At 41.5% G+C, this 18527-nt stretch overlaps 1 protein-coding gene across 1 annotated transcript in view; it reads left to right on the top strand.

Moving 5' to 3' along the window:
- LOC144499116 (receptor-type tyrosine-protein phosphatase zeta-like) overlaps positions 1-18527 on the top strand; it is a 256241-nt gene that overhangs the window by 177537 nt on the left and 60177 nt on the right. Inside the window, exons 11-13 of the mRNA XM_078221193.1 lie at positions 8151-8197; positions 10620-11463; positions 12532-13230. Coding sequence (XP_078077319.1) covers positions 8151-8197; positions 10620-11463; positions 12532-13230 — 1590 coding nt within the window. The remainder of the gene's footprint in view (positions 1-8150; positions 8198-10619; positions 11464-12531; positions 13231-18527) is intronic.

Genomic DNA, 18527 nt, shown 5'->3' on the forward strand with positions numbered 1-18527 from the left:
TACTCTTAGCAAGGGTTCAAACTTGGAAGTGTCAGTTCTCTAATGAGCGAATATTGATGGTCGTCCTTGGAGGAAGGGGTTTCCTTGGCTTTAAGATGGTTCCAAGATGACATGCTTGGCATTGGGAAATTGGAATCTCCTTTGCAGACTCTAATAATGCAATAGCTGCATCTGGGCAGAGTGTACTAACCCCAGGTACTCTTGCTTATTGACTGCCCAAGTTGGCTCACTAATGGGACTTAGAAAAATAGATCTGTTCCTTTGGGCTGTGTCACTTCCCATTCAATGGTAAACAAATCCCAATGACATAAAGGAGGCAAAATTGACCAAACAACTTTATTTGCACTCTTTAGGCTGCAGGACAAATTCCATCTGTAGCTCAATGTATACTTGAGAGACTTATATATGTTGGATATGGCACCACAGTAAGAACTTGTGTTTTCTATATACATTGATTGAAACCCCGCTTGTGTAGATTGCTCAGTATTTTGGCCAGGGAACATTTAAGCATAGTGATCATGGAGTGTTTAATTGATCTGTGTTTCATTATGTCAGTCTGTTTATTATTGATGCACACTATCTTGATTGATTTAGTCTGGGTGTGGATTCAGAAAAGTAAAGAAAGCTAGAAATTCACAGCTAGGAGCATGAGGGAATAGATTTATTTTTTAAGTCTTGTAAATAAACTCCTATTGCATATATATAACCTAGTGTATGATCTTTGCATAAAGCTCTGAGATATAAACTATACAACAGATGGGCTGCATGTGCAAGGAGGGAAAACAACTAATACATCATCTGCTCCAGTCAGTGCAAGACAATGAAATGAAGAGCAAAATAAATGAGTGTGGTCTCCATATTGAGTATCCAGAATGTTTAATAGTTTAACCTTGTAAACTTTGTTCATACCACAATCGGAAATATTAAGTCAAAAACTTATTTTGTGCTATTTAAACAACATCACTTCCAATGATTATCTCAAATTAGCGGCTGCTGATATTATGGGCCATGCGTATATCAATGTGTGTATGTTGTTTGTGGTAAACAAAGCTAAATGTTTTAATTGAATTTGCTTACCATTGTGAAAAATGCCTGAAGCTAATGTTTTGCAATTGGATAATACTTCACAACCAGTGTTATCTAACGACAGGGAAGTTGGGAATCTCATCACCATTTCTTTTCAGCACTGCACAGGGCAAAACAAAGGTAAGATAATCTGGTATAATCTTGTATAATTTTTTTATTTATGCTGTTTCCTACAGTCTTTTTTAAAGAAGGTTAGTGGAAAAAAATGAATAATGTTAGAAAGATTCCTGCCACCCATTTGAAGAAGTAAGTGAATGAAATTTGTAGTGAATTATAGTTCTTGATATGAAGGTTGTGTCAGCACAAGACATTGCTGGCTGCATTGTAAATGGTACAAGCGGCATTTGTTTTCAGATAGCCGTGTGCAGTTAATTTAATCCAGAATACAGTGTGTGCAGTCCAGGAGGTTACCCTCAATCTAGGTGAACTGGTGAATCCTGTATTCATTTAGAATCCCAAACTATACCGTTAGTACCTGGGTTAATATATTTATCCATGATATTGAGTGTTTTTATTATGAAAGGAACTATTTTGAATGTAGCATTCCCACACAAACCGTCTATAGGCAGAGAATACTAAACATGGAAGGTGCAAATTCAGATATGTGCCACATACATTTGTTCCACCGAGGTGGTGTGGGTTTTCAAAATATATCATTTTACTTGGAACAAAAGGCTTGCTCCTGATCTTTGGTGTGATGCCAATTGGGACCTCAATATCTCTTTGGTAAGGGGGTTTAAAAAAATTAAACCAAGGTAGATCGCTAGCCAGTGAACCTTACTATAAGTAAATGGGATTGAGGACAGGATCATGTTTGGCTGTATTCTGAGGGATTAAGGTACCAAGTGAAGTGGTGTCTAGCATAAGGCTGTGCCTTTAGAGAATGTGGGAAGAAAATGGAAGAAAGAGAAAGGGCAATTCTTCCCACATCTTGCAGCATATTGTTTCTAAAGGCAAAGGTATAGGTTAATTTTCCATGGATGCCTTTTAAAACAGTCCCTCGACCCTGTTCCCATCAACTACTGACCACCCAACTTCCCTTTTTAGCTCCAATGTTAACTAGAATTGATAAGGGTACACTCTCTTCAGTTACTGTCCCCAATCCCAATAAATCTGCCATCATCACACCTTCCCTCAAATAGAAAACCTTGCCTCCTCAGTCCTGACAAACTATTGCCACATTTTTAACCTTCCATTCTTATCCAACGTCTTAAATCATGCTGTTGTCTCCAAACTCCCTTCTCATCTATCCATGTTTGAATCCCATCATCATCAAAATCACAAATGATACCTTTATGTGACTGTTTCAAAGTAAACTGTTCCTTCTTGCCTTTTCTTAAACTCTTTCATGGGATTCTTTCAAGGCCAAAATCTGTTGCCCATTTATAATTGCCCTTGAAATGATTGCTAGCCCATCTCAGAGGGCAGTTAAGTCAACCACATTGCTGGGGGTCTGGAGTCACAGCAGGCCAGACCAGGTATGGGCAGCAGATTTCCTTCCCTTAAGGACTTTAGTGAACAAGATTAGTTTTTATGACAATCAATGATTGTTTCCATGGTTACCTTTACTGAGAGCACCTTTCAATTCCAGATTTTTATTAATGAGTTGAATTTAAATTCCACCAGCTGCCATGGTGAGACTTGAACCCATGTGTCAAGAACATTAGCCTGGGCCTTTGGATTAGTAGCCCAGTGATATTATCACTATGCCCACCGTCTCAACTGACACAGTTGATCATACCATCCCCCTCCAATTCTGCTCCTATATCTTATGGCTTATTGTCAATTCCTTTCCTAAATCATTATCTCCCAAGGTTTCCCAAGGATCTATCTTTGGAGGCCAATTCCTAAAGTATTTTTGGTTACATAGTTGAATAACACAGCATTTGCTGCCACATGTATGCTGACAACACTCAAATCTAACACAACGCTGTGTCTTTTCACCCTTCCACTGTCTCAAAATTGTCAGATTGTTTACCCCATCAGTACTGTTTCTCTTACAAGTATTGAAAAAATTCCTCCAATTTAATAATGGGAAGACCAAAGTCATTGCGTTTTCATCCCGTCAACAAACTCTGCTCCCTGGCCACTGACTCCATCCCTACCCCTAGCAACTGATTGCTGCCAAACAGACTGTTTGCAATCTCAATGTCATCTTTGACACCCAAGATGAGCTTTTGACCACACATCCAACCCATCACTAAGGCGACCTCTTTCTACCATCATCTGACTTCACTCCTGCCTCAGCTCATCTGCTGAAACTTTCCTTCATTGAGTTGCTACCTTGAGACTCGAGCATTTCAATGTATTGCTGCAAAAAAGATACATGCTTGCGAAGCTTTTTGCCTTGCATTTCTCAGGACAGAATCACAAGAATACTAATTCTGAAGGGAACAACAATTTATATTTTGAGAAGAGAGTGCCGATTGGTTGACAAGTGGGCTCTGATTGGTGGAGGCATTGTCAAGGAGAATGCACCAGGGAACCATTAACTGCCCATCTTCTGCATTTTGCTTCTTTAAAATTGGTATTCTTGCAAATCTGTCCTGATAATGGGCAGCACGGTGGCATAGATGTTAGCTCCAATTCCAGTCCCGGGTGACTGTCTGTGTGGAGTTTGCACATTCTCCCCGTGTCTGTGTGGGTTTCCTCTGGGTGCTCCAGTTTCCTCCCACAGTCCAAAGATATGCAAGTTAGATGGATTGGCCATTCTAAAATTGTCCCTTGGTGTCCCAAGATGTGTATGCTAGATTGATTAGCCCTAGTAAAATGTGTTGAGTTACAGGTATAGGGCGGGGGAGATGGCCTGGGTAAGATACACAGTCAGAGATTCGGTGCAGACTCAATGGGCCGAATGGCCTCTCCTACACTTTAGGGATTCTATGATAATTCTATGAGTGCAAGATGAAAAGCTTAAATGACGTGTCTCTGTTTTCAGCATTACTCAAGTTCTATACTACCAAGCGATCACTTATCACAATGTAGTCCTGGCCAGCCTCCCTTGTGGTACCCTGTGTAAACCAGAGATCATGCAAAACTGTCAACCAAGTCCTAACTCACACCAAGTCCCATTCACTCATCGCCCCAGTGCTCACTGTCCTACATTGACACTTGCTTAGGCATTGCTTTGACTTTTAAATTTACCATCTTTGTTTTTCTTGGATTTCCTCCAGGTTTCTTCCCCATCTCCCTGGCTTCTTGAGCACCCCAGTTTGTAATCACTCTACCATTGCTCTGGTTGTTCCTTCAGCCATCTGGGCCCTACTCTCCCCAATTCCCTCCCTAATCCTCTCTGCCTCTTTTCCTCTCTTTTCTTCTTTCAAGACACTTACAATCTACTTTGACCAAGCTTTTGATAACGTGCTCTATTAACTCCTTTTGTGCCTTGGTGGTAACTTTTCTTTGAGAATGGTCCTCTGAAGCCCCTCGAAACACTCTATAACATTAAAGCTGTTATATAAATAGTTGCCCTTGTTTTCCACAAGTCTGTTACCAAGCAACAAACATCTATTTGTTCATGGGATGAGGGCGTCGCTGGCTAGGCCAGCATTCATTGCCCACAATTTATCAGCTTTGAGTGAATCTTACCATTAAACATATTTTTACAAACTTAAATAATTCATAGGATCCCTACGGTGCAGAAGGAGGCCATTTGGCCCATTGAGCCTGCACCAACAACTATCCCCATAACCCCATGTATTTACCCTGCTATTCCCCCTGACTCTATAAGGGGCAATTTAGAATGACCAATCAACCTAACCTGAACATCTGTGGAGTGTGGGAGGAAACCGGAGCACCTGAAGGAAACCCATGCAGACGTGGGGAAAATGTTCAAACTCCACATAGACAGTGACCCGAGGCCAGAATTGAATCCAGGTCCCTGACACTTTGAGGCATCAGTGCTAACACTGTGCCACCGTGCTCATTTTAATGTTCTATCCATTTTTGTTTTCTCCTTTAAATTATTGCATGTCAACATTTACCTCAGTGACAGGAAGAGCTAATCTGAAAATTACCGTTCAGGAAGCGATCTGACCAAAGGTTATTACCTATTTTTTGCATAATATTTTATTGATGGTATTCACCTATTTCAAATGAGATGCTAAAGGTTGCTTTGTCGTAATGATAGCAGAAGATTGTGCCAGTTCCTTTATTTTCATCTGAGTGTGATCCTTTATGCCCAGACACAACAAGAAGAAAATTTGGCACTAAACCGTCCACGAATATCAGCAACAGTAATTCCAAGTGTCGCCGTGAGGAAGCCACGATAATGTTCCTCTACAGTCGTTAAGTCAGAGCGCTTCACAGTCTTACCATTTCACCAGACCATTATTTGGTCCCTTTGAAATTAAGTCATCCAAGTTGGTTCCCCCAAGGATGTTATACGTATTCACATTGAAACAGTTCAAAAAAGGGAAAGGCAGAAGATACAAGAAAAAAGTGAAACGATTTCTCAGGGTAATTGTAAATTTTCCATTCCACATTTTTGGAAATGAGCATCCACAGTGAGACCACGCCCCACTACCACTTTTTTAGATTATCATCTTAAGGTGGTCATTCAACTTTTTCTGCACTGAAATGGGCATGGGTGATATTTATAAAGATTCAGAAGAATGAGAACTGAATACCAACACCATGACCCCACTATCAAAAACAAAGGGGGCCATCTTACCAAAAAAATCCAAAGTCCTGAACGATCGTGAAAACGGGAGAGTTTCAAATCCAGTTTTTCGGCAAGACCACAAGTCCAATAACATACCACTCTGTGCAAAAAATCTTGATAAATCTGTTTCCCGCCAGCAAGGGGAGGGGGCGGGAACTAAGCTTTCTGGAAAGCCAGCAGATGACAGCAGAGGGTGCATTTGTGCATGTGTAGATCTCTCTGTTCTGTGCAATACAGAGATTGGCCATTCCGCCCCTCCCCCCCGCCCCGGTATCACTAGCCTCTGCAGCTGATCGCCACCCCGTCAGTCAATCACCAGTTGCAGAGTGCGCAGCGTCCTCCCAACCTCACCCAATCCCAGTTGCAGTATACGCAGCTTCTCCCACCCCCTCAGGCCCGGCCCCCTTGTCACTGCCAAGTGCCCGGTGGCCATGTGCCAGGCTGGAAAGAACTGCCCCTCCTGCCCCTGACTTCCCAGGGTCTTCGATGGCCTCCGGTCCTACCAGCGGGACCATCACGACAGGTCCCCATTGATGGGGACTATGCGTGACCCTCTCCAGTGAGGACCATCACCAGTGAGGCTGCAAAGGCTGCAGTGAGGCTCACTATCAATATTTAAATCAGCGGTAAAATCAATTTAAATATCTCGCCGGAAATCCGGGCCCAGTAAGATCGTGATAGGCAAGAAATCGAGCGTGAGCCCAAATTTTTGCCTTTCTTGCGACATTATCGGCTTGCCCCGCCCATTGACCAGCAGGACGAGAAGTTTAAATCAACCCCGCAGTCACATCACTGAGTAACTGCTTTTGTGCCACTAGTTCCTCTGTTTATTTGCTCCCATTCTTGTTGCCCTCAACACGTGTCAAAATAGATGATGTCCATTGTGTTTGACCAGGGCGTCATGTGTCACAGAAGTTTTTTTTTTAAATTGCCATCCAGATTTTGAAAATAAAAACAGATATAATGTTGCTTGAAGAGACAATAATCCTCATACCCCAACATTTGTTTTGAAGGGATGACTAATTTCCAGAGAAGCAATCCCTGACCTGTGTTTGATTCAGCCTGTACAGTTTTCAGTTTAACTCCTCTTCACCTGAAGTTGCTGTCAAATACAGACCCATTTGATGGCAGCAACTTTCTCCATTTCGTACCTGTGACCATTCTTAGATTGTGCATTTTCCTTACCTGATAGCCACATATGTCAAATTTCCAACAGCTAGCACTCAACAACCAATTAACAGGCCGATTTCTCCACTCCCCATTGCCCGTCATTGACCTCTCCACCAATATTCTGATTAAGATTACTTATTTTGGGCAGCACGCTGGCACAGTGGTCAGCACTGCTGCCTCACAGCGCCAGGGACCCAGGTTCAATTCCGACCTGGGGTCAATGTCTGTGTGGAGTTTGCACTTTCTCCCCATGTCTGTGTGGGTTCCCTCCGGGTGCTCCGGTTTCCTCCCACAGTCGAAAGATGTGCAGGTTAGGTTGATTGGCCATGCTAAATTGACCCTAGTTTCAGGGATTAGCAGGATAAATGTGTGGGGTTACGGGAATAGGACGAGGGTGGGATTGTGGTCGTTGGGCTGAATGGCCTCCTTCTGTGCTGTAGGAATTCTATGATTCTACTTTAATAGAGAACAAAGATTGTCTCTGGGTCCTTCCGTGACATAGCAGGTTCACATCCATGCACCACTTCCTGAACCAAGTGAAAATTCCCAATAATGTGCTCAATATAGAAAATATAATAATTGCATTTTGATTGACATATGAACATCGGAGTTAGCAGCAGGGGTAGGTCACCCGGACCTTTCAGCCAGCCTGTTCTGACATTGAATAGGATTTGGCTGATCTGACTGTAACTTCCCGCCTACCCTGATAACCCTCCACCTCCTCGTTCATCAAGAATCTATCTACCTCTAACTTGAAAACATTCAAAGACTCTGCTTCCACCATATTTTTGAGGAAAGGATTTCCAAAGGTTTGTGACCCTCTCAAAGAAAAAAAATCTTCTCGTCTCTGTCTTAAATGACAGAGTGACCCCTTATTTTTAAACAGTGACCTTGTGGTTCATTGGTTTCTTGTGAAAAACAGTTTCTTGTGGTTCACCCACAAGAAACATCTTCTCCATATCCGCCTTGTCAAAACCCCGCAGGAACTTGTGTATTTCATTCAAGTTGCCTCTTATTCTTCTAAACTCCAGTGGATACAAGCCTAGCCTATTCAGTCTTGCCTCATAAGACAAATCACACATGGCAATACCCCAATATAAATAACTACATAACAAATGCAGGATTTTTTTCCTATTGTACGTTGCAAAGAATTCCAGTTATTCTGAAGTCAACTACTTCCATATTTAAAAATTATTTTGTAGTCTAATGCTTTTTCTTTGTTGTGTTGCAGATTTTGGTGCCTTTCTTAACTTTAATGACACGTTTGATGACCCCGAGGTAATGAATATTCAAATTCATTATTAAAAAATTAAATTAATTATGTAAAAATTATATTTTGGCTGTCTTTTCTTAGCTTTAACCTGCTACTTTTATACATGAATTCAGGTGTACATTGGAGGGCATTTGCATTTAGCAGCACATTTGCAAAGACTCCAAAATATGTCTTAGACCACAAGGGCAATTTTTTTCGAGAAACTGAGGAATAACAATACAAAGGAGGTATTGTTATTGCTTTTATCTCCTTCCAGTCTGTATCCCATTTTTATTATGTGGTATGTTTTTTTTCAAACCTTTAACATTTGACGGTTTCCATATTTTTAATTCTGACCTTTGATAAATCTTAATCTGATAGAAAAACAGGTTTTGAAGTATTTGGAACGGTACAGGCCAAAAGAGATTCTCACTGGTATGGACTTCTGCAGAGTTGGTCTTTCACCACTGCTCTGAAATTACATTGCGCAGTGTGTGTAATAACTGTGGCCACTCATTTATTATGATACTGTCCATTGTAACCTCATGATTAATGCATTCATGGTATTTTGTTACGAGTATCAACTTCAAGGCAGCAGAAAGCTAAATCCTGGGTAAATTGTTTCCTTCCATCAAATGATTCCCTCTTCTTCAGTTCATTCCATTCCCCTGTTCCACATTGTGTCTTCAGCTCACAAGGGAACAACCCATCAACCTGCCAAGAATTGTGGTCAGGCTTTATGTCATTGAGAAATAAGGTGCTTGTCTCTCATGAGGTCGTTCTGTTACTTAAACAAGAATGAAAATTGAAGGGGAAGTGGATACATATTCTTGTGCTTTGCACCAGGTTAGCACTTTGATTACGAGAAGAAGAATCATAGAATCTCTACAGTGCAGAAGGAGGCCATTCGGCCCATTGAGCCTGCACCAGCAACAATTCCATGCAGGCCCTATCCCTGCAACCCCACTAGACCCCCTGACAATAAGGGGCAATTTAGCATGGCCAATGCTAAACTTGCACATCTTTGGATTGTGGGAGGAAATCGGAGCACCCGGAGGAAAGACACGCAGACACAGGGAGAATGTGCAAACTCCACACAGACCCAAGGCCAGAATTAAACCCCGGACCCTGGTCCTGTGAGGCAGCAGTACTAGCCACTGTGCCACCATGCCGCCCCATCTCCACTTGAGGTGAGAACAGATGGAATTTGCACTTCTATGGGGTTTCTGGAATTTCATTGGGCACCGTTGCTTGTGCCGCAAATAGGTGCAAGTGGTCATGAAGCGAGAATAACATCCCTGGTGCTTCATCCCTCATTTTCCTCTCCAGATGCCATTTGTATGGGCACCGAGAAAAAGCAGGTCTGATAATTTGCAACCCCACCCCTCCCCCCGCTCTTAGAATAGAGGAGCTGAAGGGGTGGGCAGTGAGCCCTTTTGTCAGCCCCTGCCCCCTTATTTGGGGTGGGAGGCCTTCTGGCTGCTGGAGTGTTAGAGCTCAGAAAAAGGCCTGAACTGGCAAAGTGGACAGAATGGGTCAAGCCAGGTAGAGCACATTCTGTGTGTAACAGATCTAGTTGATCTGTACCCAAGGTGTGGTGGACAACAAGGAGTGGGGATTGCAGTTTGAAAATCCGTGCCATTGAGAGTATGGCATCTACTTAACCTGTACCCTTCAGCAGGGAAAATATGTTATAAAAAACAGATAAATGGCACAAGTGGATGGAATTTAATGCCGTTCCCTTTGATGACTTTGGTGGGGGGGCATTTAATCAGTCAAGAGGGTGATAGGTGGGGATTTGTCACTTTCCCACCTCCAACCCGATTAGGTCCATGGAAGGAAGACCCATCGATGACCACCTTGCCCCACTGCCAATGAAGTATTTTAAGTGGGCAATTAATGGAGGGCTGAAGAGCCAGTGCGTGAGATCCCTGTTGCCTCCATTCCAACCCAGTGTTTCAAGCACCAAAATAATTGGGAAGGATTCCCATATGGTTCTCTCAACCTTGCAGTGCAATCTCCAAGCAGAAGCCTTGTGAAATGGTTATAGAGGCCATTTTTAGCCACTCCGCCTATTGTATAGTACTGCTGCCTCACAGCGCCAGGGACCTGGATTCGATTCCCAGCTTGGGTCAGTGTCTGTGCGGAGTTTGCACGTTCTCCCTGTGTCTGTGCAGGTTCCCTCTGGGTGCTCCGGTTTCCTCCCACAGTCCAAAGATGTGCAGGTTAGGTGGATTAGCCATGCTAAATTGCCCCTTAGTGTGAGGGGGATTAGAAGGGTAAATACGAGGGGTTGCGGGGATAGGGTCCTGGTGGGATTGCTGTCGGTGCAGGCTTGATGGGTCAAATGGCCTCCTTCTGCACTAGGGATTTTATGAATATGTGAATTTTGAGAGATGGAAAACCTGGAATGAACAGCTTTGCATTCTTTTCCTTTTTCTCCTTCAGCCAAAAGAAAATGATCCAGAACAAACGGAACCAATTTTGCTCGAACCTTACACAGCTCCAGTCCTTAATCACAAATGGAATGAGGAGAGTGTGGAAAGTGTGACGTCCACAACAATTAAAGACAAAGATCGGAACTCAAATGCTGTTCCTAATGAAAAGTATTTTGTCAAGGGGAATGAGGAAATAACTACAAAGGTTGCCATTTCAGATGTTATTATTTATCCATCCTCCTTCACTGTGGTGGAAACAACATCCAAGGATATACGTGCTGCACTGCACCCTGAAACCAAAACCATGGCATCTCCGGTTCCAGAAAACGCCGACTATTCTTCAGCAATGGGATCTCTGGAATTGAATGACATTTTCAGCACTTCCCAGCAGACGAGAATTCCAGTTACACCCAAGGAAATCCCAGAGTTCAGCCCCACTACAGAACCTGACAGGATATTCACTGCGGCTACTGTCGACACCAGAAAGATTCCTCACCCTGTAACATCTGAAGATGGTCTCAAAAGTAATTCAACTCCTATCTTCTTGTCTGAAACAACTCTAGTTGCACCTCCGATGGATTCTGGCACAGAGCAAATTACATCAACCAATGAAACTATCAAATCACAAGACCGCAACGTGATCTCTGATTCTGTCGTTCCTGCATCAACGATCCATCCAGATGTGGTAACCTCTTCCATCGACACCGTACTTGCATCTAGTGAGAAGATGTTTGCTGAAACTATTTCTCCTTCTGATCAAGAGATGTATCTACACAGTACTCCAGATTCTATTGACAGGTTAAATACCTTACCTAAAGAGAAGGAAATCCAAGCTACCTCTCCTTACTCTACTGGTGAGATGGTGTTTCAAACTACCACTGTGCCCTCAAAGAGAGAAGTATCCTTTCATGCTACCTCTGCTTATGCCCATGATGAAGTACTGCTGCAGCCTACTCCCTCCTTATTCAGTGCGTCTTTTTATCAATCCTCTGCTTCTGCTAGTAATGAAGTGCTTCTTCAAATGACCCATCCTTTATCGAGTGACCCAATGTCGCTGCATGTGACCTTTGATTTCCCAGTTAGTGAGATATTTTCTCCTTCTGCCCATGTTTTTCCTAGCAGTCAAATGTTGCTTCAAGCTACCTCTGTTGTTTCCTATGATGAAGAGAGACTGCCTGGCTCATCCCTACCTGCCAGTGTTGATGTGTTACTTCAAGCTACCCTTCCTTTAGCTAGCAATGTGGTGTCTCTCCATACTACCCCTGCTTCCCTTTCTAGTGAGATACTCCCTTATGACCTTCAAACCTCTTCTGAAATTTCGGCATTACTCGATGTGACTTCTACATCTAGCAGTGAGCTAGTACTGCATGCCACCACTGCAGCCTCTGTTGGCGACCTGTTGTTTGAATCTGCTCTCCCTTTACCCAGTGGTGTGATGTCTCTTCAAACTTATCCTAGTTCTAAAGAGAATGAGATATTTCTTCATGTTACTCCTGCTCTTTCCAACACTTTGATGTTGCCTCTGACTCCTCCCATTGTTTCCAGTGACGAGACATTCAATGTTACTTCTGCACCCACTGTTGCTGATATGTTGCTTCAAGTGACCCCTACTTCCTCTGAAAGCAAAATATCTTCGTACGCTGCTCCTGTTTTTCCCCACAGTCAAATATCAACTTCAGCTGCTTCTGCTTTGTCCAGTAATGAATTATCGCAGCAACCTACTGTTAGTGTCTCTAGTAGTACAAGATCATTGAATGATACAGAAACATTATGGAAAAATGAGACCATGGTTTATGTTCCCCTCATTTCTTCCAGTGATTATGCACTCCCTTTTGTTTCCTCCGCTATTTCCAGTAACCAGTTTTCTGTTGCTAGTAGCTTGTCTTTATCAAATGGTGATGCAGCATACATTTCTGTTGCAGCTACAGCTCCCAGCAGTGAGATAACTATGCAAATTTCTGCTGCCCCTTTGCCAGCTCCTTCTGTGCCTTCCTCTGTCACTTTGCTGAGTGAAAGTCATGACACTGAATTGTGGTCTTCTGGTTCAGAAGTTGATTTGTCTGAGACAGAGGGTAATGTTCCGGCAACGTTTTACCCCAAGTCTGAGGAAAAGGCAATAACTCACATAAATGGGCAGATATTCAGCACTACAGAGGAGCAGATTAGTGAGTATCCCCAAATCATGTCAGGATCACCTGCGTCTTCTGAAGAAAAGTCATTCATCACCACTCTTAACCTCAATCTATCAGATTCAGATGTGGACAGAAATCACTACATGGCAACAACACTGACACCAAATGTATCCGTCGGAAAGCACAAAAGACCAACAATAATAGCAAGACACAATTGGAGCACAGCATTAACTACGAAACCGTCCCCATCACATTCTAGGACTAGCACTTTTCTGACCACTGAAGAGGAGAGTGGTTCTGGTCAGAGTGCATCTGATAGTCTAACTGTTAATGAAACGTCAGTGGTGTTAAGTTCCCTCGAGCATAATTATAGAGCATTAGCCAGTACAACAGGCACAGGTAAAGCAGCAGAACCAAGGACGTCGCTGCCTTCAGCTCCATCTGTAACTAGTGGGCTTGAGACAACTTTATTCGACGTTTATGAGGCAGGTTAGTTATAAATGAAAACAATTTGCAAAGCCAAGGGTGAAATGAATGTAGCTCCGGTCAGAGACCTCGGTAGCAGGATTTATACTGATGCCTGAAAGGATTCTGTACTAAGTTGCCCCGTTCGTTTAAGTATCTCTGTGATGGTAATGATAGTTGGTGGGGGCTATAGTAGCTGGTCTGTATCTATAAAATTCTGTAAAATCTTAGGTTAATAGAAGTAAAACATAAGAGTTTAAATTTCCAAGCATTCTGATTGTGATCCAAATTAAGACAGAATTGCCATCATGTTCCTAGATAGTTATCAATTCATTCATAACAAATTCAGCTTTTGAGATTGTTTGCTCAGTAGCACAGAATGATCTCCCACAGTGTAAATCTATAGCAACTGTGAATAATTTATATTGCAATATCAAGGTTCAGCAAGTATTCAAGCTTCATTATAAAATAGCACTGGGTTAGCGTCTTTGGTAATTTGAGAAGTGTGAAACATCCCAATTGAGTAATATAGTTGACCTTGTAAAATGACGACAAATATAGTTAAAATCTGCTGGCAAATTAGAGCGAAAAAAAGCTTGATTTGTGTGAAAGATGGGAGAGGAATATATCAGTGGATCTGGGAAATGACAGTGTCTGACTTGTAAGTGTTCTCTTTTTAAAAAAAGTTGTGACAGTAACAACTTAATTGTACAGGTTCTTGCAATATGCTATCTAACTTAATTCCCTGACTTTACAGCTCATAGATAATTAATCAAAGGCGATTATTAACATTTTTAGAGGAACGCAATCCGTTAAAAATAAAATAGCCTTTAATACACAAGGCCAGCTTTTCCCATGCAACGTACAATGAAACAAAAAGCAAATAACATTGCTACATAAATTCAGTGGTCACAGTAATGAAAAAAACAGAATGTCACCACAGTCCCAGAGACTGCTGTCCCCTTTGGGAGAAAGCTGACTGGTGGTGATTTAACTTGAGGATCACCGCAACTCAGCTGAGGGGAAAGGTTGAGAAGGCAAGGTCTTAATAAATAACCTCAGCCAGTACAGGAATTGAACTCGTACTGTTGGCATTTCTCTGCATCATGCATTAACTTAGTCCAGTCCGCTGCCTTTGGTGCCTGCCTTCATGCATGGCATTGCATGGAAATTAAAAGAATTTGATAAAAATGTAAATAAGCTCGGCCTATCAACTACACTTGCTTATCTACGTGTTTTAGGAGCATAACACTTCTGGGATGCTTATCACCCAATATATCTTTGTTGTTAACTGAATCCTCATAGAAATGCAAGCCAATAATATCTGTGTGGTTCTATGTTCCTCTCTAAGTTGAGTGGTCTCACTGGAATTTTGCAGTGTGAACCTGTTACCAACACAACAGTAGATGTGAAAACCTATTTTCTTACGATTAATGTGTTGATTAATATATTTTAGTTTCCTATTCAAATGTAATACCAAATTTCCTGTTCCTGCAAGAGGAATTGCCGTTATGTGGTTGGTGCTTGACGTATCATTTTAAAGTGAATTTTGACACAGTTAAAATGTGCCGAGCAGCAAAAGAGAAAAATACCTGAGAATGTCGGAGCTCTGGTTTGAACTGTTGGGTAGAAGGACCATTAAAGATGTTTTCTAATACTCCTGTCAGTTACCTATTCATGCTGTGTATTCTGACCCACAATAATCTTAACCTAACATTGTTGGCAAGTTAACATATTTGTTCACTGTTGTCAAATTTACCACTCTAGCAATTGGGCCAAACTGTGTAACATAAATGGGTGAATGTAACTGATAGGCGTATAAAATGGTGGCAAAGGAAAACTCCAGACTGGGGAAGCAAAGCTCTTTTTAACGATTAAACCATACATCAAGTTTAATATATTTGTATGGAAGGAGGATCCTACCATTCATCATTGAAGGCCCATGGCTCACTATTGTTTAGTGAAACAAGACTTCCTGTGCCAGAACCTCACTTATAATGAAGATAAATCAGAGAATTAAGGACAGAGGTTGATGTATTTGTATCACAGCACTTCTGATATTCTTTTAGTCATTAATTTTACTTAGTGCAAGAAAATCGTGAGCATTGACATCTGAGTATAATTCTCTGACCTGAGCAACACTAGTCCCAACATGCAACTTTAACCAAGTGGACATAGTTAACTTCAGATACATGTCCAACAGTAAGATAGCACACAGTCATAAGTGTGGTATTCAGGGACAAACATGGTCACATGGATTTGCAGGAGATATTCAGCCAAAGAAAGCAACTGTCAAGCAACCATATTTTCCAGGCAAATTGGACATTGGAGTTACCTCATTTTGGTAAGTGTTCTGTTGAGCATTTTTTGATCAGAATTTTTAAAATTACATCATAAAAATATGTGTAAAATCCTGAATAATAAGAGTACCAAAAATATTCAGTTAACATTTGGAAATCATACATATCGTATCCTAAGGCCATGTTTATTCACTGTGTTTGATTAAATAAATAGTTCATCATTGTCACCTGGAGTGATTTTAATGCTAACTTGCTGCTGTTAATGGATAGTCCACAATCAATTGATGAAAATACTTCTCATCTCTCCACAGATTTCTTTCATATCCTGCTTTCAGAGGTGCACTATGGAAGTCATCAGCATCTCAAAGTAGAGGAGAAAATATAATGAAAATGAGCATGTAATATTTATTAGGGAACACCCACGATCCACAAAGATTCACAGTGATACCCAATGACAGGAGGACAGGTTAATCCTTGCAGCATCCTTCAGTGTATAATCCTGAACAGTGCCACACAATGCAAATGGTCTACTTTAATCCACCAAAGAACACTTCATTTGAAGGGAGATTGGTATTTTGGTAGTCCCACTACAAAATGGCAATATCCACTAACAGCATATTGGTAGTCCCACTACAAAATGGTGGAGATCAATTGCCTGCTTCAGAATGTCCATGGTCCTGTCATGTCTGAAACAAGTGAGCTCTCCCGTTCACCTGTTCAGCACAGTGGTGAGAAATTAGCAACTCTCCTTTCTCCAGCTGGGATCTTCCCATTCACAGCTCCCATAAGGCCTCTAAATGTAATCTGTGGATTTGTCAGGATTAGATTATCTGACCGATATGCCAACAACTCGAATGGATCTGCCTGCAGGGTATTTCATAGAATCCATGCATGGCAAACAGAGGCCTTTGGCCCATCAAGCCTGCACTGACAACAATCCCACCAAGGCCCTATCCCCCTAACCCCACATTTTTACCCTGCTTATCTCCCTGACCCTAAGCGGCAATTGAGCATGGCCAATCAACCTAACTTGCGCATCTTTGGACTGTGGGAGGAAGCCGGAACAACTGGAGGAAACCCACACAGACATGGGGAGAATGTACAAAATCCACACAGACAGTCACCTGAGGCCGGAATTGAACCCAGGTCACTAGTGCTGAGGCAGCAGAGCTAACCACTGTGCCACCGTGTGACAAATTCACTTAAAGCTCAACTTCTTATGGTGAAGTTCTAAAAGGAGCGAATGCAATTAGAATTACAACACAATCAGTGTTGGAGCTTATTAGATTATATCAACATCGTGATACCTTCTCCAATTTTTCACATTTTAAAAATGCCTTATGTGATTACCTCAGTTTCAACAATATTAATGCCACTCATTATTTGCTTTTAATATTTTCTAATGATTCCTGTTCATCGCATCATGCAGTAATTAGGTTAGCAACACTCATGAATACATAATTTTGAAATACAAGTAAGCTTTTACCTGTGTTATTTTGCACTGTGTCTTTGACTAAATTTACTAAGATAATTTATTTGTGCAGTGCCTTCTATATTCCTCAATACAGTCACTTCAAGATGCACTGAAAACATTAAAATAAAACCAGTAACACTCCGTTGATTTATTCCTTCAAGAGGGACTCTGCACATTGCTAGCTAGAAATTAGATTGAAAATTATAGGGATAAGCATGCAGAAAATAATCAAGTGCTTCATGGTACATGCTCTGCCACGTGTAAGGGAACGCGACCATATAAATGAGCTTGGTCGAATTGTGGAGATTCAGCAATAGGATCTTGTTAGGTTTTATTTAATTTATTTTATTTAATTACTGCAATGTTCCTCAGGAATTTAATTTGGTGTTTGCGAGAGGAGTTTAATTGAGTGTAAGCCAGACCATGATGTTCATCGTCTGTGAGGGATTAAGTTTACTGGGGCAAAAGACCTCTGTTATGGCTGTGGTCTTAAATTGTTGCCAAGGTTTTTTCATCAATGTTCTGTCTATTTAAGAAATTGTCATTGGTCCGTTCTTGTACTGCCTTTATGATGCCTCAGATGGTAAATGTACTGTTGGAAGCAGTCTTACAAAGTAAATGGCTCGTGTGTTACCTGCAGAGACACCATTATCCTTGTTGAGCTGGACTGAGTGCCGGCATTGGCAAAGGTAAACCGTTCCTGCAATTAACATAACAGAAAATGCAAACATTTGGCATTGCTGAACATTGGGCCAGATCCTGGCTGCATCAATGAATCTGCAATCCCAACTTTGTGCTAACTATCTTATAGAGCCCGTTTCACTGGCAGCTACTTCAGGAAGTTGCAAAAACCTGAGAGTACCCAACAAAATAAAATGTAATTGAAAATTCCTCCAGAGGGCAGCACTTTCCTACCAACACATTTATGTGAGCAATTTTATGAAACAGATCACTTTGCAGTACTATGGCCCAGATTTTGCTGAAAAAATAATATTGTGTTAACAATGCTTACCATTATTGTGCAGCAACCTGCAGTTAGCAAGAGCTAAATTGTGAATCGCCACAAGATGCTGGATGAATTGTATTGCTCCACCAGTAGCCTCAATAAAATGATATCTCGTATTTAATGTACCTGAGTTTCATAAAGTTGCTACATTTGAATGTTAATTGTACATTCAACCCACTGCGATAAAATAGAATCTAGTAACCATCAGTGTCAGTAATCATTTAATAGCATGTTAATTGTTAATGATTACACGTCGACCTCTCTTGCCCAGAAAGTCAATTATTAAAATGGACTTTCTCATCCCTTGAAGTTTTGAATTGTTTAAGCAATTTTAAAAATGTAACTTTTTTTCTGCTTTTCCTTTTTGCCCGTCTTCCCTCTCATCTCTTTTAATCCAACCTTCCTTTCCCCTCCTTTTCATTTCTTATTCTGCACCTGATCTGAAATTGAATTTATGTCCTTCAATTTGCCCTCCTTCTCAGTCTTTCCACTCTTTATATTTCAATCCGCTAATCCCATTTATTAAGGCGATACATTGTTT

This window comes from Mustelus asterias, chromosome 9 (assembly GCF_964213995.1).
Source record: "Mustelus asterias chromosome 9, sMusAst1.hap1.1, whole genome shotgun sequence".
In the NCBI taxonomy this organism is placed as follows: domain Eukaryota; kingdom Metazoa; phylum Chordata; class Chondrichthyes; order Carcharhiniformes; family Triakidae; genus Mustelus; species Mustelus asterias.